This window comes from Peromyscus eremicus, chromosome 19, assembly GCF_949786415.1.
Source record: "Peromyscus eremicus chromosome 19, PerEre_H2_v1, whole genome shotgun sequence".
Classification (NCBI taxonomy): Eukaryota; Metazoa; Chordata; class Mammalia; order Rodentia; family Cricetidae; genus Peromyscus; species Peromyscus eremicus.
The window spans coordinates 24,415,475-24,439,098 of record NC_081435.1 but is presented as its reverse complement, the minus strand read 5'-3'; the positions used below and the strand labels follow the sequence as shown (position 1 = coordinate 24,439,098).

Genomic DNA, 23,624 nt, shown 5'->3' with positions numbered 1-23,624 from the left:
GCCTCTTCTCTAAAAAGCCTCAGTTTCCTAGTGAGAAACTTAGAGTAGATACCTTAAGAGTAAATTCTAGCCATTATGATAGGTCTTTATAACCATGTTGGCCATAATGTGTAAGCCTTTCTTTTGCCAGGTGCTAGTAAAACCGTAAGACATTTAAATGGACTTCCTACTTATATTCAGGACTATGGGGTCTTTATTTAATCTCTTTGATGTTAATGTCTTCTCTGGCAAGTCTTGATTATGAACACAGGAATTATACAATTAGAATATCTAAAAATCACTCATCTGCTCTCTTATTCTACACAAAGAGTTTCAGAATGGCAGTACTACCTCCTCTGACAAGATTATTGAAAACAATTTGAAACCTCTTTGTGTGTGTGTGTGTGTGTGTGTGTGTGTGTGTGTGTCTGTCTGTCTGTCTGTCTGTGCATTCTCATTGTTCTTAAGCAGCTGTACTGAATTGAAACTGTCAGTGTGTTTGTGTACTTTCTTTTTAACCCCCAGTTCATCTCATTTCTACAAATAAGTATAAGTAATGCTCACCACCAGTTCTAGTCTGTCTGACAGTGTATATTTCCCGATAAATTCCTTAGGAGGGGCTCATTGAGACAACGTTACCCATGGTCTTGTGTCTAAGTGTGGTGTTCATACAAAAGTGGCTTGCCTCGCATATCTTTCTTTAAATACTCCCTCTCCCGCTGGTAGTAGGTGTTGCTGTTCAAACAAACAAGCAAACAGAAATCACCCTTGACAACCTATTGTTAGAAGTAACTATTTTTCTACTTAATACCCCCATTTTTTCTTTAAAATTCAATGATTTCCTAGAATATGTCTTGTCGGGCATTGTATTAGGTGTGCATTATGCTATTTTAAATATTTTTTTTTTATTTTAGAAAAGTTTTCTCAAACCATAGGGAAGTTTTTTGCTCATTTTATGTGAAATGAGATTTATTGAACTTTTGTAAAAAACAAACAAACAAACAAACATGGCCTTAGGGATCCACTTCGATCTGGATTTCCTTCCTTTGTTGTGTCTTCTTTGCCTGTCTTCATTGTTTGTGACTTTCTTTTTTTTTTAGCCTTTTTTTTTTTTAAGATTTATTTATTATGTATACAGTGTTCAGTCTGCATGCTAGAAGAGGGCGTCAAATCTCACTACAGACGGGGTTGTGAGCCACCATGTGGGTGCTGGGAATTGAACTCAGGACCTCTGGAAGAACAGCCAGTGCTCTTAATCGTTGAGCCATCTCTCCAGGCCCTGTTTGTGACTTACATCTCTACCCCCCATTTGCTCTGTATTTTTTTCCAATTTTACTCCTTTTCACTGATTTAGTCTTGAGAGGGTATTTTCTGTTGTGACTCATTTCTGGTTCTTATTTGACTTGTAGTACTTCATTTCTGTTTTTGTTTTTTTTTAAATCATTTTTCATTTAAAAGTATCTTTGTGAACTTCTATGGGCATTTGTATTGGGTGAACTCTAAGTGGAGCCCCCTAAATCCAATGAATAAGTAGTCAGGTTTAATGTTACCAGATACTCAAAAGCATTTTACTAATTTTTATCCTTACTGACAAGGTCTTGCAATGAGGCCCTGTCTGTATTGCCAAAGCCCAAGGTATGCATGCTTATGTACATACTTGGAGAGTAACTTAAATTCATCTCTCTTTAAGGGACAGTGAAAGATATGGACCTTCTTAGGAAAAACAACAATTGTATACTGACATCTTCTTGAACACTAGCAGGGGTGCTGATATGTGAGAGGACAGCGAGGAGACTGGAAGAGAGAGGAAGGGGCGCCCTCAGAGCTGCCCTCGGGATGTGTCATGTGACTGCAGTATCAGGAGGTGTTGTACAAGGACGAAAAACTTACCTTTCTAGTAAGGATTAGGGTCTCATGATCTCTCGGGCTTGTTCCCCAGGACGCTGGGGTCACTGGAGAAACTCGACATCTTTCTTATAAATTTGAAAAGGGAGGGTGAAAGAAGGTGCTGTGGAGAGGATTTCTTGGACATGGCGTACTGCCTGGGTTCTTGTAGGGGACCTGAGGTACGCGACAGGTTGGTGTCTGCCATCAAACAACAGTTGCAGCGTTGGTGTTGGCTGCAGAGGACTGGAGGATAGACCCTGTGTGGCTGCTCTGTGGTGTTGGCTGCAGAGGACTGGAGGATAGACCCATGTGCAGCCGCTCTGTGGTGTTGGCTGCAGAGGACTGGAGGATAGACCCCTGTGCAGCCGCTCTGTGGTGTTGGCTGCAGAGGACTGGAGGATAGACCCCTGTGCAGCCGCTCTGTGGTGTTGGCTGCAGAGGACTGGAGGATAGACCCCTGTGCAGCCGCTCTGTGGTGTTGGCTGCAGAGGACTGGAGGATAGACCCCTGTGCTGCTGCTCTGTGGTGTTGGCTGCAGAGGACTGGAGGATAGACCCCTGTGCGGATGCTCTGTGGTGTTGGCTGCAGAGGACTGGAGGATAGACCCCTGTGCTGCTGCTCTGTGGTGTTGGCTGCAGAGGACTGGAGGATAGACCCCTGTGCGGATGCTCTGTGGTGTTGGCTGCAGAGGACTGGAGGATAGACCCTGTGCGGATGCTCTGTGGTGTGAGGCTGCAGAGGACTGGAGGATAGACCCCTGTGCAGCTGCCCTGTGGTGTGAAGCGGACAGCTTGTCTGAGGTTTGCATGCCAGCAGGTCTGCTAGACTACTGCCTGTGTGCCCATTGGCCTGAAATATGCAGGCCTCCTTGCCCATGCTTGGGTGGCACCTGCCAGCACTACCCAGTGAGGAGCAGAAAGCCAAAGTCGGGCAGCTGTTTTCTAGTCTCTCTGGTTTGCTGTTACAAAACTCTCTGAAGCTCATGATTGAGCTAAGCTTAGTGGGAAACATGAAACTTCTCCCCTGGTGTTGGCGTTTGTTCTTGTGTAAGTCCTCACTCCTGCATTTATGTAAGCTATACTGCTGGATTTGACCTCTTTGATTTTTGGATAGGTTTGGTGACCTGCAGGAGGCGGTAGTACTGTTTCCAGTGTTGTCTTGGCTTGGCTTATCTAGCTTATTTGTTGCCTTCTCGTTTCGGATATCCTGTAGCTTTCATTGTTATTGATTTTTTTTTGTAGCCTTAATAAGGCAGTTTGGCATGAAAATGCTACAAAAAATCATGTGCTCACCTCTATTCTATAGAACTTAAGCAGGTGTTTGTTGAGAATTGTTAACACAGTTTGAGCATCGATCATGGCTCTAGTCCCTGGCTCATAGCTGGGAAAATGAACAAATCAGGCAACAACAAAGAAAACGCCATATTGAGAGCTCCTTAATGTCAGCCCTAAGCGTCTCCAATGTGTATTTTTTACTCCTTATGGTGAACTTTATTAACCCTGTCAAATGGATAGCATGATGTCTGCTCTGTAGATGAGTCAGAGCATACTAGTACAAGATGTCAGACTAACAGAGCTATCAAGTGGTGGAGCAGGGTCTTCACAAGTGGTTCCTCTGCCGCCTAGGCTGAGCACTTATTGGCGTCATCCGCATGGCTCAGCGCTGCAGCTCAGGCTGGTGAAACCAGCATTGTAGATGAAGAGAAAATGGAGCACAGTTCAGTGGGTCTCTCAGTACCCGTAGTCCGAACTGTCGAGATAAGAAGCAGCACACTGGGATTATCCCCCTCATGCTTGTAGGCGAAGGAAGGCTGAGTTTGCTGACATCATTTGTTCCAGGTCCTGCCATGGGAAGGGCAAGGATCTGTGACCAGCTGTTTTGGTGGCTGTTTTTTCCACACTGTACCTGTTGTCCCGCCTTCTTTTCCTACTCTGGCTTGTACCCCAAGGCGACAGCAGTGAGGGGCGGGTGTCCCTCTCCTTTATGGATAATCCAGAGAAAAATTCTCTGGGAATTTTGCCCCTCTAGTCATCCCTATGGAGCTCCTCCCTTCGCATACAAGTGGAGGGACTGAGGGGCTTTTGTGGTAGAGAAACTACAGGGGTCAGTAGTACTTGGTACTATTTTGAAATGATTCCTAGAACCATTGGCTGTGGAAGTAACATGTGCTATGAAGAGAACAAACTGTGCCAATTATGGTGACAGGTTCCTTGGGGATTGATGTGGTAGGGAGAGGAAAAAGATTAAAAATGAAATCTCCATACCTTGGCCCTTTGGTCTTTTAACCTTCTTATTAAATTATGATTTCTCCTTTAGGAAAACAAATGAGGACAAAACACATGTGCGGAATGCGGCCTGTGTGCTTTACACTGGATAATGAGCAGGTTTAGCACTCTTTGGTTCTCAGTCAGCCCGTGTTCAAAGTGTCAATTAACCAATGAATGTTATGAGAAACAAGAGTCAGAAATGGTTGTGTCGTTCCTGCTAATGAGCTGCTAATGAAATTGTGCCTGGGTGGGAAAGGCCTGCACTCCGGAGTCCTCAGGAGTCTCCTCCAGCAAATGAGCAGTAGCAAACCTGACACCTCTGATCCCTGAGAGACAGGCACGTTTAACTCCTTCCCTCCTGGGTTGTCTGGTTCTCACCTCCGCCTTATGTATGAAGCTTGTTGCTACTGTATCATGCTTAACTTCAGTTGTGGCAAGAATTTTTTAAATGATCTTTATTTTACTGAGTAGCTTTGAAGCAGGTTTTTCCCAACTTCCTTGGGTCTGTGGATGAGACCTTTTCCTTTTTTCTAATTTTTTTAGTCTTTTCTCTCCTTACCCCCAACTCTCCCTCCCTCCCTCCCTGCCCTCTCCCGTGAAGTCTGAGTAAGTTCAGTTTCTGTAAAGATAAGGGAACAAGGAGTGGATGGGGACTGTACCTTACAAAAAGATGTGGCAGTCAGTGGTGAACTTTCCAGAAAACCAGATACCCCACGTGAGGGTGAAGGCCATGAGCCCAGATCACGGGGTGCTGCTGTGCTTGCTGGTCTTCCTTGCCTGGTCCTGTAAGCAGGAAAGAGGGCAGAGAGATGAGGTATAAGCAGTGAGCTGGCTGGGAACTAAGTACAGATGTGTACTATGGGCTTCTTTGCCTTCTTCATCCCAGTCTCCTTTATTTCACCCCTGAATTATTAAATGTGGGGCTGCCATAGGTCCCTGGGGGCTGATGGGAAGACTTACTGCATGTGCTTAAAGGTCTGATGCTTTTGTGGGAGAATGCTGATGGGACAGTGGCAGAAATCCTAGTTTTTCTGGTCCTTATTACTGCTCAGTCTCCTCACTTCATACCCATTCCCCAAGTTCAGGCTCTGTTGTGTCTGGGAGGACGGTGGCTGTGATTCCGGCTCTGTTGTGTCTGGGAGGACGGTGGCTGTGATTCCGGCTCTGTTGTGTCTGGGAGGACGGTGGCTGTGATTCCGGCTCTGTTGTGTCTGGGAGGACGGTGGCGGTGATTCCAGCTCTGTTGTGTCTGGGAGGACGGTGGCGGTGATTCCAGCTCTGTTGTGTCTGGGAGGACGGTGGCTGTGATACCAGCTCTGTTGTGTCTGGGAGGACGGTGGCGGTGATTCCAGCTCTGTTGTGTCTGGGAGGACGGTGGTGGTGATTCCAGCTCTGTTGTGTCTGGGAGGACAGTGGCAGTGATTCCGGCCTGTCAGCCTTTTGCTCCTTGAATTCTCCAGGTTTACAGGCTGAGTTCCAGGTGCTTCAAACATGCTCAGATATTGCTTTCAGGAAAGCATTCTTTAGGTTTTGGATTTTAAGTGTCCTTACCGCTCTCTCCCATTTACTTACTAGGCCTCAGTAACTAGATTGGTCTTATTTATGGGTATGTCCCTCCCAGTAGGTACCAACACAGGTGATCCAGAGCATACACAGTAGACCGTGATGGAAGGAATGTCTAGAAAGCATTAGGCACTTGCCCAGGCCTCAGTAAGTGTTCACTGAGAAGCTAGTTGTAGAGAGGGGGGGCTCACTATGTTCAGTTATGCTCAGGAGAGCCCTTGTCTGTTTCCAGCACTTCTGTTGTAACAGGAAATCTTCTCTTTGTTATGGTTGTTGTTGTTGGTGGTGGTATGTGTAGTGTACCCATGTGTGTGGCTGTATGTGCCCACATGTATATCCATGGAGACCAATGTTGGTCGTTCTTCCTCTATTTCTCTTCACCTCATTTTTTTGAGACAGAGTCTCTCACTGAACCTAGAGTTTACTGTTTGGTTAGGTTGGCTATCCCATGAGCCTCTAGAATCCTCCTGCTTCTGCCTCTGCCAGTCCTGAAGCCCATTACCACTCCCAGCTTTTTATGAAGTGCTAGAATCCAAACTCAGGTGCTCATGTTTGCACAGAAAGATCTTTACTCATGGAGCTGTTCCTCAGCCCTGAGAGAGTTTTCTGAGGGACTTCCATAGTACTTGTCCTTGGAGATTGTGTTAGGGTTCTCTAGGGGAACAGAACTGCTCGAATTAATATATATATAATATATATAATGTATATATTATATATATGGGGATTTTTTAAGAGTGCCTTCCAGACTGTGGTCCAGCTAACCCAATAATGTCTGTCTCCCAGCAGAAAGTCCCCAGTCCACGAGGCTGGTGTCTCAGCTGCTCTTCAGTGTACATTGGAATCCTGAAGAAGCAGGCTCTAATGCCAGGGAATCCAGAGCAAGGGCAAGCAGGCCAGGAGCAGGAGCTTCTTTCTCTCCTAGCCTTACATAGGCTGTCAGCAGAAGGTGTGGCCTGATTTAGGGAAGGTCTTCTGACCTCAGATGATCCAGACTTAAGGCAGAATCCCTCACATGTGTGCCCAGAACCTGGGGTTTCTAGTTAGTTCTACTGTAGAACTAGCAAGCATGGGCAAGCATGGCCATCTCAGGAATGTTCTTCTGTGAACTCTGCTTGTCACAGAGGTCGGAGACCAGCTGTCATCTGCCTGGGCCCTGGAAAGGAGACAGTGGTGTGGGGACAGCAGTGAGATTTTTGGACCTTCTTTCTGGAAGGATCACGAAAGGTGATGAGGTAGCTCTCTGAGGGGCTTTACTGCAGCCCAGAGAGCTCTGCTCACACTTGGAAGCAATCTCAGAGGACTCTTGTGAGGCCCCACACAGTGTCTAGAGTCTATGGCTCAGAGTAAAAGATCAGTTTGGTGAAATTTTTTATTTTTCTCTGTTTGTCATTGTTTAGTCCTTTAAAAAAATGTGTCAGTATAACCACAGCCCAGAATATCTCATTAAGTGTTTCGCTGTTTCAAAAAAAAAAAAAGTCTCTGTTTGTAAACCACTTAAGAAATAACAGCATAACGTACAGTTCAGGGTTCAGTGCCCTAGAGATCTGTGCACACATTCCTGTCTGTCACTTCTTCAGTTCAACTTCTGCCTTGGAGACAGAGATGCTCATCTGTGTGCAGCAGGGACCTTGCCAGGGCTTGTTTGGGGTTTGAATAAAAAGGCAAAGCCGGAGGATAGGGCTGTGGTAGTCATGGCAACCAGGCCTGGGCTGTCTCAGGGCTGCCCAGCCCTAGTTAGGCGGTGGCGGCCCCAGTGAAGCGTGTGGTGTGGCACATTCTTTCTATTCCTTTCTGTCTGGTGTAGCAGAAGGAGCTGGTGTTCTGGAGGCCTACTGTGTGCCCTGGAGCTGAGCCTGAGCTGTGGGCCTGAGTAATTGGTCCCTGCCCTTCAGAAATTCAGGTTTTTAATGGGGAGATTTTACTCTTAATATATACCTGAAGACCTTAAAAAAAAATAAAGTGTGTTTCATCTTGGTTGACATTTACCTTTTGGGAGACTTTCAGGTTGCTTTCCTGAAGTACTTTTTACTTCTTCTGAACATATAGCACATTAGGGAAAGCAGATGTGGTAAATTCTTTTTATTTGTTACATAAAGGTACAAAGATTCAGAAAGATAAAGGAATTTGGCTAAATGTATCTGGCTACCAAAGACAAACCTGCGTGGGTATCAGCGTTTCAGGGCCCATGGTAGTGTGGTGTCTTAATACAACTTACTTGTCACAGAGAGGCAGGCGGTCAGTTGTCTCTTTCAAGTGCATGATTTATTGTTCACACACCAGAGAGAGGGAAAGCACACAGCAAATGAATTCAACAACCTAACAATCTAGCACTAAGTGATGCAACCAATATCTGGAGGCAGGATTCACTCACCAACAGTGGGTAGAGGGTCAGGTTAGAAGTCCGATTGCCCAGGGCTTACCGAGCCGCTGCGTCCACATCTACTGGTGGGGGAAAGGCAGAGAATGTTCCTTGAGAGAGACAGAAGGCTCAGTTGTGCTTAGCCAGGCCAACTGGAGTCCCAGACACTCAGCAGTTTCCAAGTTCAGAGCCAGGCCAATGGTAGGGCGTCCTGGTGGGAGAGGCAGTCACTGAAACTGTCCCTTGTTGCTAAAGTGTGGGGCTGTGTGCCTTGAGTTACAACAGAGACCAGTCTGTTGAGCTGCTTGGAGTCTGGGTTTTTAGGGCCCTTCAGAGGCTCACCTTGTCCTTGTTGACTTTTTGGTTCCTGCTTCTGACTGGCTATGGCTCCCAGGCATTGCTGGTAAACCCAGGTGCTCATTCGGATGTCAGCATGTTCTGATGTCAGGATGTTGAGGCCAGTGACTCCATTTTTGTTTTCTTAATTTTTTGTTGTTTTTGTAAGTGTTTATTGTTGTAGGATATTATTTTAAGGTGTGTTACTTTTGTTTATGTTACATTTGTTTAACTGTATGAGCTGTGTTACTATGCCTGACTAAAATGGCCTGATGGTCTAATAAAGAACTGAACGGCCAATAGCAAGGCAAGAGAGAGAGATAGGTGGGGCTGGCAGGCAGAGAGAATAAATAGAAGAAATCTGGGAGGAGAAAGAAGGAAGCAACCAGAGAAAGAGGAGGACTCCAGGGGCCAGCCACCCAGCTACACAGCCAGCCACAGAGAAAGAGTGAAAGTAAGATTACAGACATAAGAAAAGGAAAAAGCCCAGAGGCAAAAGGTAAATGGGAAAATTTCAGAAAAGCTGGCAAGAAACAAGCCAAGCTAAGGCCGGACATTCATAATTAAGAATAAGCCTCTGTGTATGATTTATTTGGGAGCTGGGTGGCAGGCCCCCCCCCCCAAAAGAGTGAAACAAACGAACAGTTCACTGGATGTGCCAATGGGGACAGCCTTTTGGCTTTATGCCTCTGTATCCAGGCATATCTAAAAACCCTGGTGTGGAGAACCTCTTTGCAGGATCCACAGAATATACCTCATACCTCTTCCCTCCTGAAGCCACAAAACAGAAACACCTGCTGCCAGGCAGGCACAAGAGCATCCATCTTAGTTGGTGCTGTGTCTGCTGAGGCTGGGCAGCCAGCTGATGCCACAGTCTCATGGCCTGAGGAGGTCTCTGTGGTTCTGAGCCCTGGAGGGACAAATTTTAATCACTGGGCCCTAGGAAGAGCTAGGACAAATACTGAGTCAGGCAACATTTGTTAATGGGTGAAATGTATCTTTTCCAGCAGTGACAAATTGGCATCTGTAGGCTGAATTCTATTTATAGCTATGTTTTGTTTAGCTTTCAGATGTTCAAATTTGACTGCATTTTGAAAGGGCACTTTTCACAGGCCCGGCCATTCTCTGTGTTCGCACAGATGGCCCTTCTCTCTCTCTCTCTTCACCAGCCTTACCCCATGGACACTTGTGTCCTACCCCTGGGTCACCACTCTTTTTTTTTTTTTTGGTTTTTCGAGACAGGGTTTCTCTGTGTAGTCCTGGCTGTCCTGGATCTCACTCTGTAGACCAGGCTGGTCTCGAACTCACACAGATCTGCCTGCCTCTGCCTCCCGAGTGCTGGGATTAAAGGCGTGCGCCACCACCGCCCGGCTAGCATCACTCTTCTTACCTGCTCTTCTCCCAGGTCTCTTTGCCCAGGTCTTCATGGTCTTAGACTTCCTGACTCTTACTCTGCTGTCCTTCCCAGAACTGCCTTCCTGGGACTGTCTCTAAGTTCTGAGTTTAAAGGCTGCCTTGGCCCCTAGAAATAGTTGTTGTCATTGGATTGCATCTGATAAACTGATCGCTTCTCAAAGATTGAAAGGACAGTAGTCTTTATCTAAACAAATAAAAATTTTTAACAAATTTATTGAGAGTTTACCACCGAGTTCATTCATTTAAAGTGTACAGTGGGAATAATTCTCAAATGTCCTAAGAAAGATAGGCAGAATACAAGGGTAGTTTCTAGACTGTGATGTTCCATGGAGCAGAAAAACTTCAAATGAAAATTCTGGGGACAAAAGCCAACTTTTTACTCTGCTGAGTTAAAGACTTTAGCATAGAAACCGACTAGCATCTATCATCATCATTATCACATTTTGCAAAAGGACATTTTAACACTAAAAAGAATCATTATTTTATTAGTTGCTCATAACTTTCGTGTTTCAGGACCATTGGGATGAATTGCCACCATAAACAAAACACCTCAAAGCTTGGCGGCTTAAAGCAACAGTAATTCCCTCTTGTATAGCTCTGACTCTTAGAACTAGTCATAGCTCACACACCCTTCATGTGCCCCCAAGAGAAACAGGTAAAGCAGCAGCCAGGATGCAGAGGGATGGGGCACAAAAAGGAATGTAAATACCAAAAACGAGCCAACTATTACAGATTCAGTACAGAACAATGCCAGAGAAGGTTGGGAAGAAACGACAACCCAAGAGACTGTGTGTGTAGAGCCAGTGACAGAAGTGCTGCACAGTGATGCTAAGGTCTAGTTTGAGAAACTGTTTCTCATAGAGATAGGGATTGGCAGCCGGGCGTGGTGGCGCACGCCTTTAGTGCCAGCCCTTGGGAGACAGAGGCAGGCGGATCTCTGTGAGTTCAAGGCCAGCCTGGTCTACAAAGAGAGTTTCAGGACAGCCAGGGCTGTTACCCAGAGAAACCCTGTCTTGAAAAACAATCAATCAAAAAAAGACATGGATTGGCGTTAAATTTTTGTTTACAGCTTTTTGTTGGTATATGTTATTGGTATGTGCCTGTGCACGTGTGACACACGTGCCACAGCTCCTGTACGGGGTCAGAGGACAGCTGGAGATGTTGGTTCTCTTCTCCCACCCCGTGGGGCCCAGGAATTGAACCCAGGTTTGTGAGGGGTGGGGCAAGTGCCTTTATTCACTGAGCTCTCTTGCTAGCCCATAGGTTGGCATTTTTGAAACTCACGGCTTTACACTGTGGAGTTTAATATATTGTAAATGTGTCATAGATAATGAGAGCCAGGTTTCTCGTGGTTGGAGAAATCGTCATAGATAAGGAAAGTGAGAAGACAGATGATTCTGTTATGTTAGACTGGAGTCTGTGGTATTTGTATAAATTTGTAAGTTTCAAAATATATATAGGTAAGGGCTGGTAGAGTGTTTGCCTAGCATGAGGCACCGGTTCAGTCCCCAGCACCATATAAAACAGACATTGTGGCACTTATCCGTAACCTCAGCACTCAGAAGGGAGGCAGGAGGATCAGAAGCTCAAGTCATCGTCAGCCTAGGTGAGACCCTATCACAAAAGCATATGCACCCACATAACAGAAGTATCGGTGTGTTTGGGTATATGTTCTACTTAGACATGGATGAGGGATCTGTGTCCCTCTGAGGTGCTAGAAGCGACGTCTCCCTAGTGGGAATGAACAACTCTAGCATTAATCTTGGTTTCTAAACACTGTTTTCCAATAAAAAAAAAAAAAGGAGAGCTGAGAAAAAGAAACTATAAGGTGAACATGGAACTTCTTGAGGAATCAGAAAGTAAAGAAATACTTTGAAAAAGAAAATGGTGTTGAGGAAGCAGGTACTTGGTAAGATAACGTGAGAGCCGACCAAAGGAACTCCTCCTCATTGTTAAAGTTGAAACATTTTGAGCAGCAAAATAATTGCTCCTCTTGGGCTGGAGAGAGGGCCACCTAAGCAAGAGGCAGAGTCTGCTCCCCAGAACCCACAGAAGCAGAGCTCTGAGCCCCAGAGTCCGGGTAAATGAAGTGAGCCTGGGGGCTCCCCTCAGCTCCAGCCTTGGAAGGTGGACACTGGCTGCAGTGGTTTGAATGAGATGCCCTCCATACCTGGTCCCTAGTCTGTGCCTGTTTAGGCAGGGGTAGGAAGTGTGGCCTCGCTGAGGGAAGTATGCCACTCTGGCTTCGAAGTTTCAAAAGGCCATTTTGGGGGCTGGAGAGACGGCTCAGCGGTTAAGGGTACTGACTGCTCTTCCAGAGGACCTAGGTTCAAATCCCAGCACCCACATGCTCAACACTGCAACTCCAAGATCTGACATGACACTCTCATGCAGACATACCTGCAGGCAAAACACCAATGCATATAAATAAAAAGTAAATAAATTAAAAAAGGCCATTTTGAGTTAGCTCAAAATATGCAGGGGATTTCCAGAGTAAGCTAGCTATTGAGACAATCCTTATTTGTGAGCTCTGGGTTTGATTGAGAGACTCTGTCTTAAAGAGTAAGGTGTGAGTATGAAATAGGGAGAGTCCTGATGTTAACCTTGGACTTCCACACTTGCGTACCCACACTTCTGTGAACATGCATGTATGGATATACACACCACACATGTATATACATGAGAAGAGGGAGGAAGAAAAAAAACAAAACCCAATAGTAACTTCTAGAACAAGGAAACAACTGGGTAGTGGGAACACTGGTAAGGTTTAAAGGGGGTCTTTAATTAGTTAACACTAATATTAATTTTCCTATGACTGTAAGATATTAACTTTGGGAAAGGGTATTTGGAATATGTGGGAACTGTACTCTTTTTGCAATTTTTTAAACAAATTTAAAATTATCTCAAGTAAATTCCTACAGCTCAGCTTGACATGGCTGATTATGTTGATACTTAGTGTGATCTACCTCCAGCCTGCAGTTTGCATCCACGATTGGCTCCATGGGTCTCTCCTCTGCTTTGGACAGAAGTCTAGGAGTGACAAATTTCCTTATGGTGGTAATGGACACCAGGGGACAAAAGCCTATTCCAAACAGCGTGTTGGGTAGTATCTTGTTAGCCAAAGCATCTCCTAAGCCAAGTCCACTGGCAAGTCCACTCTGCCCTTAGTTAGGAAGACGTGCAGGGCCACATAGTATAGAGTAGCAGGCAGAGAGGGAGAAAATGGGTGCAACGTTGTGATCCAGAGGAGAAAAGCGGGCGTCATGTACCTGGGTCCTAGTGATGGCACAGTGACGGTCTCGGGAGGGAGAGCGTGGGTGCTTTCTGTAGAAATGTGGTCTCCGTGGGCTGAGCTAATAAGGCTGGGATCTGCCTCCAAGGAGTCAGTGGTGGAGTAACAGCCCCCGGAGGCTTTGGGGGCTTGTACGGGTTTGGGATCCCAGTCTTCTGCCCTTGTCTTCTCTTCATCCATCGCCTCTCTCTTTTTCTGGCTGTCTTGTTACTTCTCTGCTCTTCCCAGTGCTTCCTTGGTTGGTTGGTTTGTTTGCTATTTTTTCCTTCCTTTACAGAAGCTGGGAGATGCGGGTCAGATCACATTCCAACTTGGCATTTTTCCCAGCGGGGTGGAAACATTTGAAATGCTCTGTTTTCCGTTGCCCCGTGACTGCTGCCACAACTGGCTTCGTAGACTAACTGAGCTCAACCTGTGTTTGGATCAACACTATTGTGCTTCTTCTTGCCCCCTGTGGCTGCTCATGTGAAAAGAGCAATTTTGGAATTTTCTCCAAATAAAATAATTATTCACATAAGATCCTATTTCTCTTCCACCCATTATGTCTGAAGCTTATATATTCATGTCCTTTCTTTATCCTACTTCTAACTGAGACCAAAAATCAGAAAAAATTAAGGTGTCACTATTGTTATTATAAACATTAGTACTTTATTACAAAAATAACTCTTAACATGACCACTTGTTATGAGTCTGTTTGCTCCAGTGAAAGGCTCTCAGTCAACAAAGATTCCTCTTTCTATATTAAAATTTTCACTCAACAAATAGTCATTGAGCATTCAGTGTATACTGAAGCATGAGGCAATCCCTAGGAAGAAAATGGTGAACATATAACCAGATAAACTTCAAAAACTTATAAATATGGATTGTGGTGCATGCCATAACATGATTGTGGTGCTGTGAAACCTCTTGGATAGACAGATCTGGTCTGAGGAAGCAGACTGCTGCTCAGAGCGGGTGACTGACCCTTAGCTCGGATGGAGCCGTGAGATGGAGGTGGTACTAGACGTAGTGTTCTAGGCAAAGAGAACAGCAGGTAAAATGGCCCTCTAATGGGGAGTATGTATTCTTTCATGGGGGTCACTGGTGGACCTCACTGACTAGGGTAACGATTTTCTCTTTTCTCCTAAGAACAATAGGAAACCATCAGGTTTGAAGTGGAGAGTATACTCGTTAATTCTCTCTCTCTGACTCCCTCCCTCTCCTCTCCTCTCTGTCCCTCTCATCTCTCTTTGTCTGTGCGCACGTGTGTACACACACACACACACACACACACACTCAGAAGGGTGGGACGGGGCAGGCCTGTTGGGAAGTTATGATAGCATCCAGGTGAAAAATGATGGTAGTCTGGACAAAGCAACAGTGGAAAGATGAAGAAGAGGAGTTGGTTTTATTCTTGATTTTTGAATTTTCTTTTCCTTTTAAAGATTTTTTTTATTAGTCAGGTGGTGGTGGCACACACCTTTAATCTTAACACTCAGTTGACCGAGCAGGTGGATCTGTGAGTTCGAGGCCAGCCTGATTACAGAGTGAGTTCCAGGACAGCCAGGGCTACACGGAGAAACACTGTCTTGAAAAGCCAAAATAAATAAACAAATAAATAAATAGATTTTATTAGATTTATCACCCAGGCCTGAAGATGCATGCCTTTAACCCTAGCACTCAGGAGGCAGAGGCAGGCAAATCTCTGAGTTTGAGGCCAGCCTGATCTACAGAGTGAGTTCCAGGCCAGCCTGGTCTACAGAGTGAGTTCCAGGACAGCCTGATCTATAGAGTGAGTTCCAGGACAGCCAAAGCTATATAGTGAGACCCTGTCTCATAAAACTGAAAGTGGGCAGGAAGGGAGAGAGAGGAGAGACAGATAGACAGACCGAGACATAGCAGAAAAATTGGACAGGTTTTGGAGATGGTAAAACAGACGTGCATATCAAAGGTGGTCTGCGTAGCGCACAGCCGGGAACGAACTGGGCTGTGTTGTGAGTTTTAAATCTCTGTAATATGTACCCAGAAGGGACCGTTGTGTTTATTAGTTTGAGATCTCTCTGGGTGAAGTACCGTCTCTCCCTCCTGTGCTCAGGAAGGGATAATAAAGGATTACCTGTTAGGAATAGAAATGGACATTTTCTCTGCTTTTGCCAGTATTTAGCCTGACCTTTTTCCGGAACCATCTTATGTCATTAGGATTTTTGTTTGTTTTAATTTTTTCTTGTGACAGAGTTTCGCTCTGCAGCCTATACTGGCCTGGAACTCACTGTGTAGCCCGGGGTGACCTAGGACTTGTGGCAATTCTCCTGCCTCTGCCTCACAAGTGCCATCACACTCAGCTCATTAGTTTTATTTCTCTGTTCCAGCAAGAGAAATCAGGCCTCGTGATAGAGGAGCAATGTGAATCCCACAGCCTTGCCCTTGACAGTTTCTGTGATGGAAGCCTTTGCACACGGGGTCCTTTCATTTGGGATCCCTTTTCCCCAGTGGGATCCCAGCCAAAGTCTATTAGAAAGCTTCTCCAAGGAAGGATGTTCCCTGCTCTGACTTGGATACACTCTGTCCTTAGAGCAGATGCTTAGGTGGACCGTAGGTTCTGTGTGTTTAACCAGCGCTATTGCCGCTCCTTATGCAGTGGACTGGCAGGATGGAGAGGACACGTCACAGTGTGGTGGTCCCAGTTCCTTGGTTAGAGGCAGAGTGGCTACAGTCACTCAAGAGTCTACTGTGGTCCTGCTACCATTGAGAACGCTCAAACTCTGCTGCCTCAGTACTGTTTAGTCTCCGGGTTCCTGTGACCATCTTAAGAGGGCTTGTGCTATGTTTTGTTTTGTTTTGTTTTTCCCTTACAAAGAATTTTTCAGATTGTCACTTTTCTTTTAAAGGTCTCACTATGTAGCTCAGAGTGTCCTCATACTGAGCACCCAGGCTAGCCCCAAACTCAAAATCCTCCTGCCTCAGGCTCTAAGTGTTGGGGTTAGAGGTATTACTACCATGCCTGTTTTCTATTTTGTGTTCCGGAATCAAGCTCAGTGCCAATACACAGGACCATCCTCTGGCCGAGAAAACAGGCAAAGACCAAGTGTCAGAATTAATCTTTTTTTTTTTTTTTAAGAAAAGTTCTCATTCATCTCATGCCTTTATCTCCTGAATACCAGGGTTAGAGGTGTGTGCCACCACCCCCAGTTTTAGGAGCATCATTTTTGTTTCAAATTTCCAGTCTCCAAAAAGTTCCTTCTATGAATTGTCAATATTTGCAGCCATTGATAATCATCTCTATGATGGCGTGCTGGATGTTTTGGTACAAGCCTGTAATCCCAGCACTTAGGAGGCTCAGGCAAGAGGATTAAGGGTTTAAGGCTAGCCTGGGCTACATAATGAGTTCTAGGATAGCTAGTTACATGGTGAGAACAATACATCATTTTTTTATTTCTAGAACCTACAGAAAAATTATTTTCATATTCCTAGAAGCTACCATGGTGGTCTGGTGTGTAATAGTTGCCTGGTAAATTTTCCCTGAATGACTGAATGAATGAGTGTAATGTTCTATTTGTAGCACTTGATATTGGCGTAGTTGCTTGTAAACTATCCCTGGGTACTTTTGTGCATTGCATACACATAGCCAGTCCATTTACAACACTTGTTTCCCCAGCTAATGGATCTGTTCCTCTGAGATAAGTGGGCGTAGTTTTTCAGTTTCTCTTAGCTCTGCTGCCTGCTTCCTTGGCTGCTGTATCTTGCTGCTTTTTTTTTTTTTTTTTTTTTTTTTTGGATGCAGGTTTCCCTGTGTAGCCCTGGAACTCCCTCTGTAGACCAGGCTGTCTTTGAACTCAGAGATCTGCCTGCCTCTGCCTCCAGAGTGCTGGGACTAAAGGCTTGCATCACCAAGCCCGGCAGCTTCCTTTTTCTTATGCATGAGTATTATGAACCACATACTTTATATACCAACCTCTGGCATACAGGCTGTCATACAGTTCCTATGATCAGGGGAAAGAGGTGCAAAAGAGCCTGGTTTTAAAAATGAGGGTGATGAGCTACAAAGCTTGGTAGCATTCTGGGATATCCTGGATGCTGTGCGACTTTCAAGGGAGGGGCAAGAAAGGTGTAACAGAAAAAGACAGTAATGTCACCATGTAGTGACGGTGGTTAAGCAGTTATCCAGCATTTACCCACTGCATACAGCAAAGCTTATTAGCCATGCTCACAGAAGGTACAAAGTAGACTTCATAATCACATTCTAATAAGCAGATGTTGATCTTAAGATTGTGGGTCCTTTTGACCATCTTAACGTCTTGTAGACTCTTTTAGAGAACAGGAAAAGAGTCTGTGAGTAGAGTGTGGGAGCCAGGACACAGAGAGCTGGGTCAAAGAGGTAAACTGACCTTCAGAAAATGCTCAGCCCTCTTGGTGTGTACCAGCCGTTCCACCCCACTGTCCCGCCAAGGTTCCTGTACCCCATGTAACTTTTCTCTTCCTGACTTTCAGGTCAGGCTGTCCCTGCAGGATCTCATGTACGATTGAATCTACAGACTGGAGCAAGAGAGGTGAAACTCCAACAAGAAGACAAATTCCAGAATAATTTGAAAGGATTTAAAAAAGGCAAAAGGTACTGTATTGGTCCTAGGGACTAGGAGGCTTAGTGATGACATTGATTTGGAAATACTAACAATATTACCCTGTTCATGAGTGTGAATTTATTTGTTATTTTGAGACATGGATTTTCTGTGTAACCCAGGCTGTCCTGGAACTTGCTCTGTAGACCAGGCTGGCCTTGAAATCAGAGATCCACCTGCCTCTACCTCCTGAGTGCTGGGATTAAAGGCATGCGCCATGACTGGCTAGGTGTGTTACAATTTTTATTTGAAATTTAACAGTGTAGAGTTTGTGATAAAATTGTCAGGGTTTTATGGAATTTACTTCCACCATCTTTGGAAAGAAATATCTTGCAAAGAAAATAGGTACTGTAGGGAATGCTTAACCTGTCTTCAAAGTGAAGCTGTTTCCCAGTTCTCTAAGAGCACCCCTTTGAATCCCAACAATTAATGTGCTGATTACCAGTGAGTCATCTATTCATTAAAACAGGCCTGTTAGGCCTTCTGCTTTTCAGTGATACTTCCTTGGTGAACAATAAAATTGCCTTTAGAAGTCTTTAATTCAGACTAACTTTTCCTCTCGTTAGTCAGTGTTAAAATAGGCTTTCTCGTAGTACATGAGTAGAAACTACCACTTTCCCAGTGCTTGCAGGGTTCCTAACTTTTTAATAACCAGTTCAAGCGATTTGATTTTAGAGAATTAACAGTTTCTATTTTTCCTGTTAATTGCCTCGAATTAACAAGTTTCCCTTGCTTGGTATTTCCTGAAAGAGAGGAAAGGAAACTTGGGCACGTGGTGGCTGGGATTTCTAGACCTCTCAGTATTTATATGTAGCATTTTAACCCAGGAACCAGACACCTGTGGTTGTGCATGTTGGAACTGCTGCCTGTTTGGGTATGGCCAACGAATTAAGTTGGTTCTTATCTTAATGGTTAGAAAAACCATGAGGAGTATGTCGTGACTGTGGAAATGATGTGAACTCAGATGCTCCTTTGTTCACATGTCATCTGTGGCTGCTTTCTTGCTATAATGGTGGAGTCGAGACAGCCTTAAAGCTTAAAGTACTAACTGGTTATTACAGGGAGTGTGTGGACCCTCTTCTGAAACATGTAAATTATTTGGAATTAATTGTACATTAAATAGGTCCTATTCAGCTTTTTGATTATTAGTAGCTTAGTAAATTTTACAGTTTTATAAAGGGATGTTAGAGATCTGATTCTTTCTTTTCTTTTTCTTTTTCTTTTTTTTTTTTTTTTTTGAGACAGGGTTTCTCCATGTAACCCTGGCTGTCCTAGCACTCACTCTGTAGACCAGGCTGGCCTCAAACGCATAGAGAATCATCTGCTTCTGCCTCCTGAGTGTGGGGATTAAATACTTGTGGCACCACTACCCTACTCTTTTTTTCTTTTTGTTTCATTAAAAAAAATGTGTATTTGTTTATATATGTGGAGTGTGTGAGGTGCCTGTAGAGGTCAGGAGAGGGTGTCATATGTCTTAGAACTAGAGTCATAGGTGGTTGTGAGCCACCCACCATGGAGGCTGGGAACTGAACCCAGGTCCTCTGCAAGAGCAGCAAGCTCTCTTAACTGCTACACTTGATCTTAGCCAAAAGGCCGAGAAGCGATGCTCTCTTAACTGCTGAGTCCTCCCTCCAGTTCTAAGACCTTTCCTTAACATACCTGACCAAGAGATTTAGCTGGTCTGTGTGCTTGATTAGTCAAGAGCCACTCACAAAACCCACAAAGGAGCATGGGCAGATTTGGACAGTTTTTACATTAAAGTGGAGGCATTTAATTGAAGAGGAAAGTTCTTCCTTCTTCCCTTCTCTTCATATAGGCCTGTACCTGCAGTGGCCCAAATCATACAATTATTCCTTTCTCACAGCCGTATAAGAATAATCAGATATCATTGTACAACCCTGTTAACCTTTTCCCCCTCCAGAAAGCATGCGTATACACATGCTTCAGTGTATCAAGGCACTTTGAACTCTTCTCTCACACTTAGTCCAGTTCTTACTTTTTAATGAAAAAGCCAACCTCCTTCTTGGCTTAAGAATATTGACCCCGGAACTTGATTAATCAAGAGCTATTGGTTTGTTGTTTTGTAGGCCTCCCACCTCCCCTCCCCCGACTGCAGGTCCTCAGAAGGAGCGCTTTCTACTTTGTCTGTGCCCCTTTTAGCAGTGCTTTTAGAGCAGGTCTTGACCCTTTGGGGGGGAGGGGGGTGAATGACCCTTTCACAGGGGTCACAGATCACATATCCTGTATATCAGATATTTATATTAGGATTCATAACAGTAGCAAAATCACAATTATGAAGTAGCAGCAAAATAATTGTATGGTTGGGGGTCCCCACAACACGAAGAACTGTATTAATGGGTTGCAGCGTTGGGAAGGTTGAGAATCGCTGCTCTAGAGCAGAAGCCTTCTGTAGAGACACCATAAGGAGGAGGAACACTGGTTCCCACTTTTCCCTCTGCTTGTCTCCTGTGAACTGCTTCTGAGAGCTTTGCCCTAGAATCCCCCAGGATATGCGGGGCATTTCTTTTTCTCTCAACTGTTGCAGCCTTTGTAGACAGAGCCTCATCCCACATTCTCCAGTCTCATTTCCCAGCATCTTCCTGACTGTGGAGCAGTGGCCTGGGGACAGAGGCTTAGGATGTAAGAGCCAGCATCCTGACATTGGCAGTGTTTTGGTTATCTGATTAGTGTGTTGTGGAAGACAAGGCATGCAGCTTTCTATCATCAGGTTGTTCAGATGAGTCAGTAAACCCCTGGGCTGGAGACTTAGGGGAGCCAAGCCTCTCCGCTAGTCCTGCTGGTCACATTGCTACTTAGAGCTATGATGCCTGTGGGCTCTAAGCCTGGCGCAGAGACCCTGCCTTAGGGCTATCTCAGAAGGCATGTACTCTTGGTACTACCTGACTTCAAGCATATTTTTAGGCATGAAAGGCATGTTTTATTCTACATCCTGTCAACATCTTCATAGAACAAACATCTATTTGCCCTGGAATCTTCTTTGAAACTTCCTCCTATGTTAGAGGAGTGAAGGACAGATTCTACTCCATTGACTTGTACCACCTTGGTCAGGCATTTGCCATGCTGTGGTTGCTATAGTGGTGAAGAGATAAACCAAAGACAAGCTGTTTACCTGCTGAACTAACTCATTTCACAAAGACTACTGAATGCCTGTGACAGGCATTGGGGAAACAGTAAGAAACGAAACAGACAAGTGGTAACCTCCATGAGGTGAGTGGAGGCAGAAAACCAAGAAAATAAACATATGAGTAAGATAATTACAAATTATAATAAGTTCTGGGGAAGAAATGAGCCAAGGTAATGAGTCTCTGCAGGAGCCCATGTTAGATAGGATGATTTGGGAAGGCAGACCTCATCAGCATATTTGAACTGAAGGCTAAAGAAAGAGAATTTAAATCCCTCAAAGCATTATGCTTGTAAGTTTGGGGGTTATAGCATTTCAAGCAGATGGAACAAAAGGCAGAGCCCCAGGCTTTGTCAGGTTTGACAAACAGGAAAATGATTCAAATGGTTAGAGGAAGAGGCGCTGGGGGACTGAGAGGAGATGGGAATGGAACGGTAGATGTGTGGGGCCAGGACACAGTGTGTGGAGTGTTAGGGAATGTTCTGAATGCTCTCCATTCACCTCTAAGTATAGCAGAAGGAACTAGAGCATTTTAGGCAAGAGAGTGGCTTAGTGTAGCTTACCAGAATAATCGTTGTGTCTGGATAAGAGATTGAAACCAGAGAAAGAAGCAGAAGCCACCAGGTCACCATTTTCGTGGGACCAGACCCAGTGGTGACTAAGTCCAGGGCATCATGATATAGAGTGGGTGAATTTAGAGTTAGTTTGGAAGTGTAGCTAAAAGGACTTGCTGGTGACTCAGATGTAGAGGGTGAAGAGGAGAGAAGGTTTGGAATAAGGCCTCGTTTGGGGGGTTTGAGCCATTGAGTGCTTAGAAGTGCTATTTTTTGAAATAGAAAAGTTGCAGTTGGGCCAGATTTTTAGAGACGAGTATCATGAGTGATATTTTTTATTAAGTAAGTGTGAAGTATGTGTTAAACATCTGAGATTCACATGGATGGGCTAGCTGGCTGGCTCAGAGGGTAAAGGCACTTGCTGTCAAACCTGATAACCTGAGTTTTATCCCCGGGACCATGGCGGGAGGAGAGACCAGAACCGGCAAGTTGTCCTCTAACTCCCGCGTACCCGCTGTGGAACCACACCTGTACCCAAGTAAATTAATGTAGGTGGGTGTTTATTGTTGTGACTTCTAACTCCCGCATACACGCTGTGGAACCACACCTGTACCCAAGTAAATTAATGTAGGTGGGTGTTTATTGTTGTGTTTTTGAACAAAAGACCTCTGAGACCAAAGACGCATGAGGTAATACAGTAGCCAGTCTCCCCCTTACTGTGAGCACACACTGAAAGAAGTAACTTAAGGAATTACTTATTTGGACTTGAAGTTTCGAAGTGTCACACCGTTGTGGTAGGGAGGACATGGCAGAGCAGAGTGATTCACATGGTGGAGAGCAGGGCAGGTACAGGAAGAGATAGCTCAGGACATGCCTCCCTCACAGGGATCTACCTCTGTCACCTCCCCAAGTGCCATTGTTTATAAATCCATCAAGAAGTTAGGCCCTTGGTTAGGACAGGGCCTCAGTAGCTAACCGCCACTAGCAGAGTCCACAGATACACTCACAGGTATGCAAAATCCCCTGGGTATTTCTTTTTTTTTTTTTTTTAAATTCATTTATTTATTTTACATCCCGGCTGTCGCCCCTTCCCCATCTTCCCTTCCCTGTCCCTGCCCCCTGTTCCCTGCCTCCCACCCTCCAATCCCCTCCTCTTCTGTCTCCATCCAGGAAAGAACAGGTCTCCCATGAGTATCAACAAAACATGGCCTATCAAGTTGTAGTAAGACTAAGCACCTCCCCATGGGCAAGACAACCCAGTATGAGAAGTAGAGTTCCAAAAGTCAGAGACAACCCCTGTTCCCACTGTTAGGAGTCCCACAAGAGGACCACGCTACACAACTGTAACATATATGCAGAATGCCTAGGTCAGTCTCATGAAGACTCCCTGGTTGTTGATTCAGTCTCTGAGAGCTCCATGAGCCCAGGTTAGTTGATTGTGAGCCTTCTCTTGGTGTCCTCGACCCCTCTGGCTCGTACAATCCTTTCTCCTCCTCTTCAGAGTTCCAGAACTCCACTTAATGTTTGGCTGTGGGTCTCTGCATCTGCCGCCATCAGTTGCTGGATGATGCCTGTCTGCTGACAATTGGGCCAGGCATCAATTTGGTCATAGGAGACGGCCAGTCCAGGCTACTTACCTAATATTGCTAGAAGTCAAAGCTGGGGTCCTCCTCATAGACTCCTGGGAGATTCCCCCGTGCCAGACTTCTGCCTGACCCTGAAATGCCTCCCCCTAGCAGTTCCCCTCAGCACTCTCCCCTTCTGGGCCCACCCAACCTGATGAAATAAAGTTGAAAATTAATCATGAAAATCAAGATTAATCCTAGCAGGTAGTTGTATAAGATCCTGCTGTTTGAGGGGAGGGGTTTGAACTAAAGATATTAGTGTGGGCATCACTGTCAGATAAATATTTTAATGTCTCACTCTAGTGTAGCACGAATCCTAATTTGTCTTAATAAAAACGCAGAGCCATATATCAGGGTAAATGCTGAAAGATCAGAGAAACAAAGGAACAAGCCATGGCCACCTCTCCCTCACCCTAGAGATAAAAACAGAAGGTTGTTCAGGACGGAACTGTGAGGCATTGCAGCATATAGGGTTTTAGGTAGGAGAGGAGGCATTGTAAAGAGGAGGAGGGGGAATGATGGACCAGGCTAGCATAGTAACAACCAGGAGAGTTAGAAGCTGTCAGATGCTGCTGATTGGTAGAGGAACGTGAAGTAAGTGGGGAATCC

At 45.0% G+C, this 23,624-nt stretch overlaps 1 protein-coding gene across 1 annotated transcript in view; it reads left to right on the top strand.

Annotated features, from left to right (window-relative positions):
- Sil1 (SIL1 nucleotide exchange factor) overlaps window positions 1-23,624 on the top strand; it is a 244,026-nt gene that overhangs the window by 138,676 nt on the left and 81,726 nt on the right. The window contains exon 5 of the mRNA XM_059246149.1: window positions 17,567-17,687. Within this exon, the coding sequence (XP_059102132.1) occupies window positions 17,567-17,687 (121 nt within the window). The remainder of the gene's footprint in view (window positions 1-17,566; window positions 17,688-23,624) is intronic.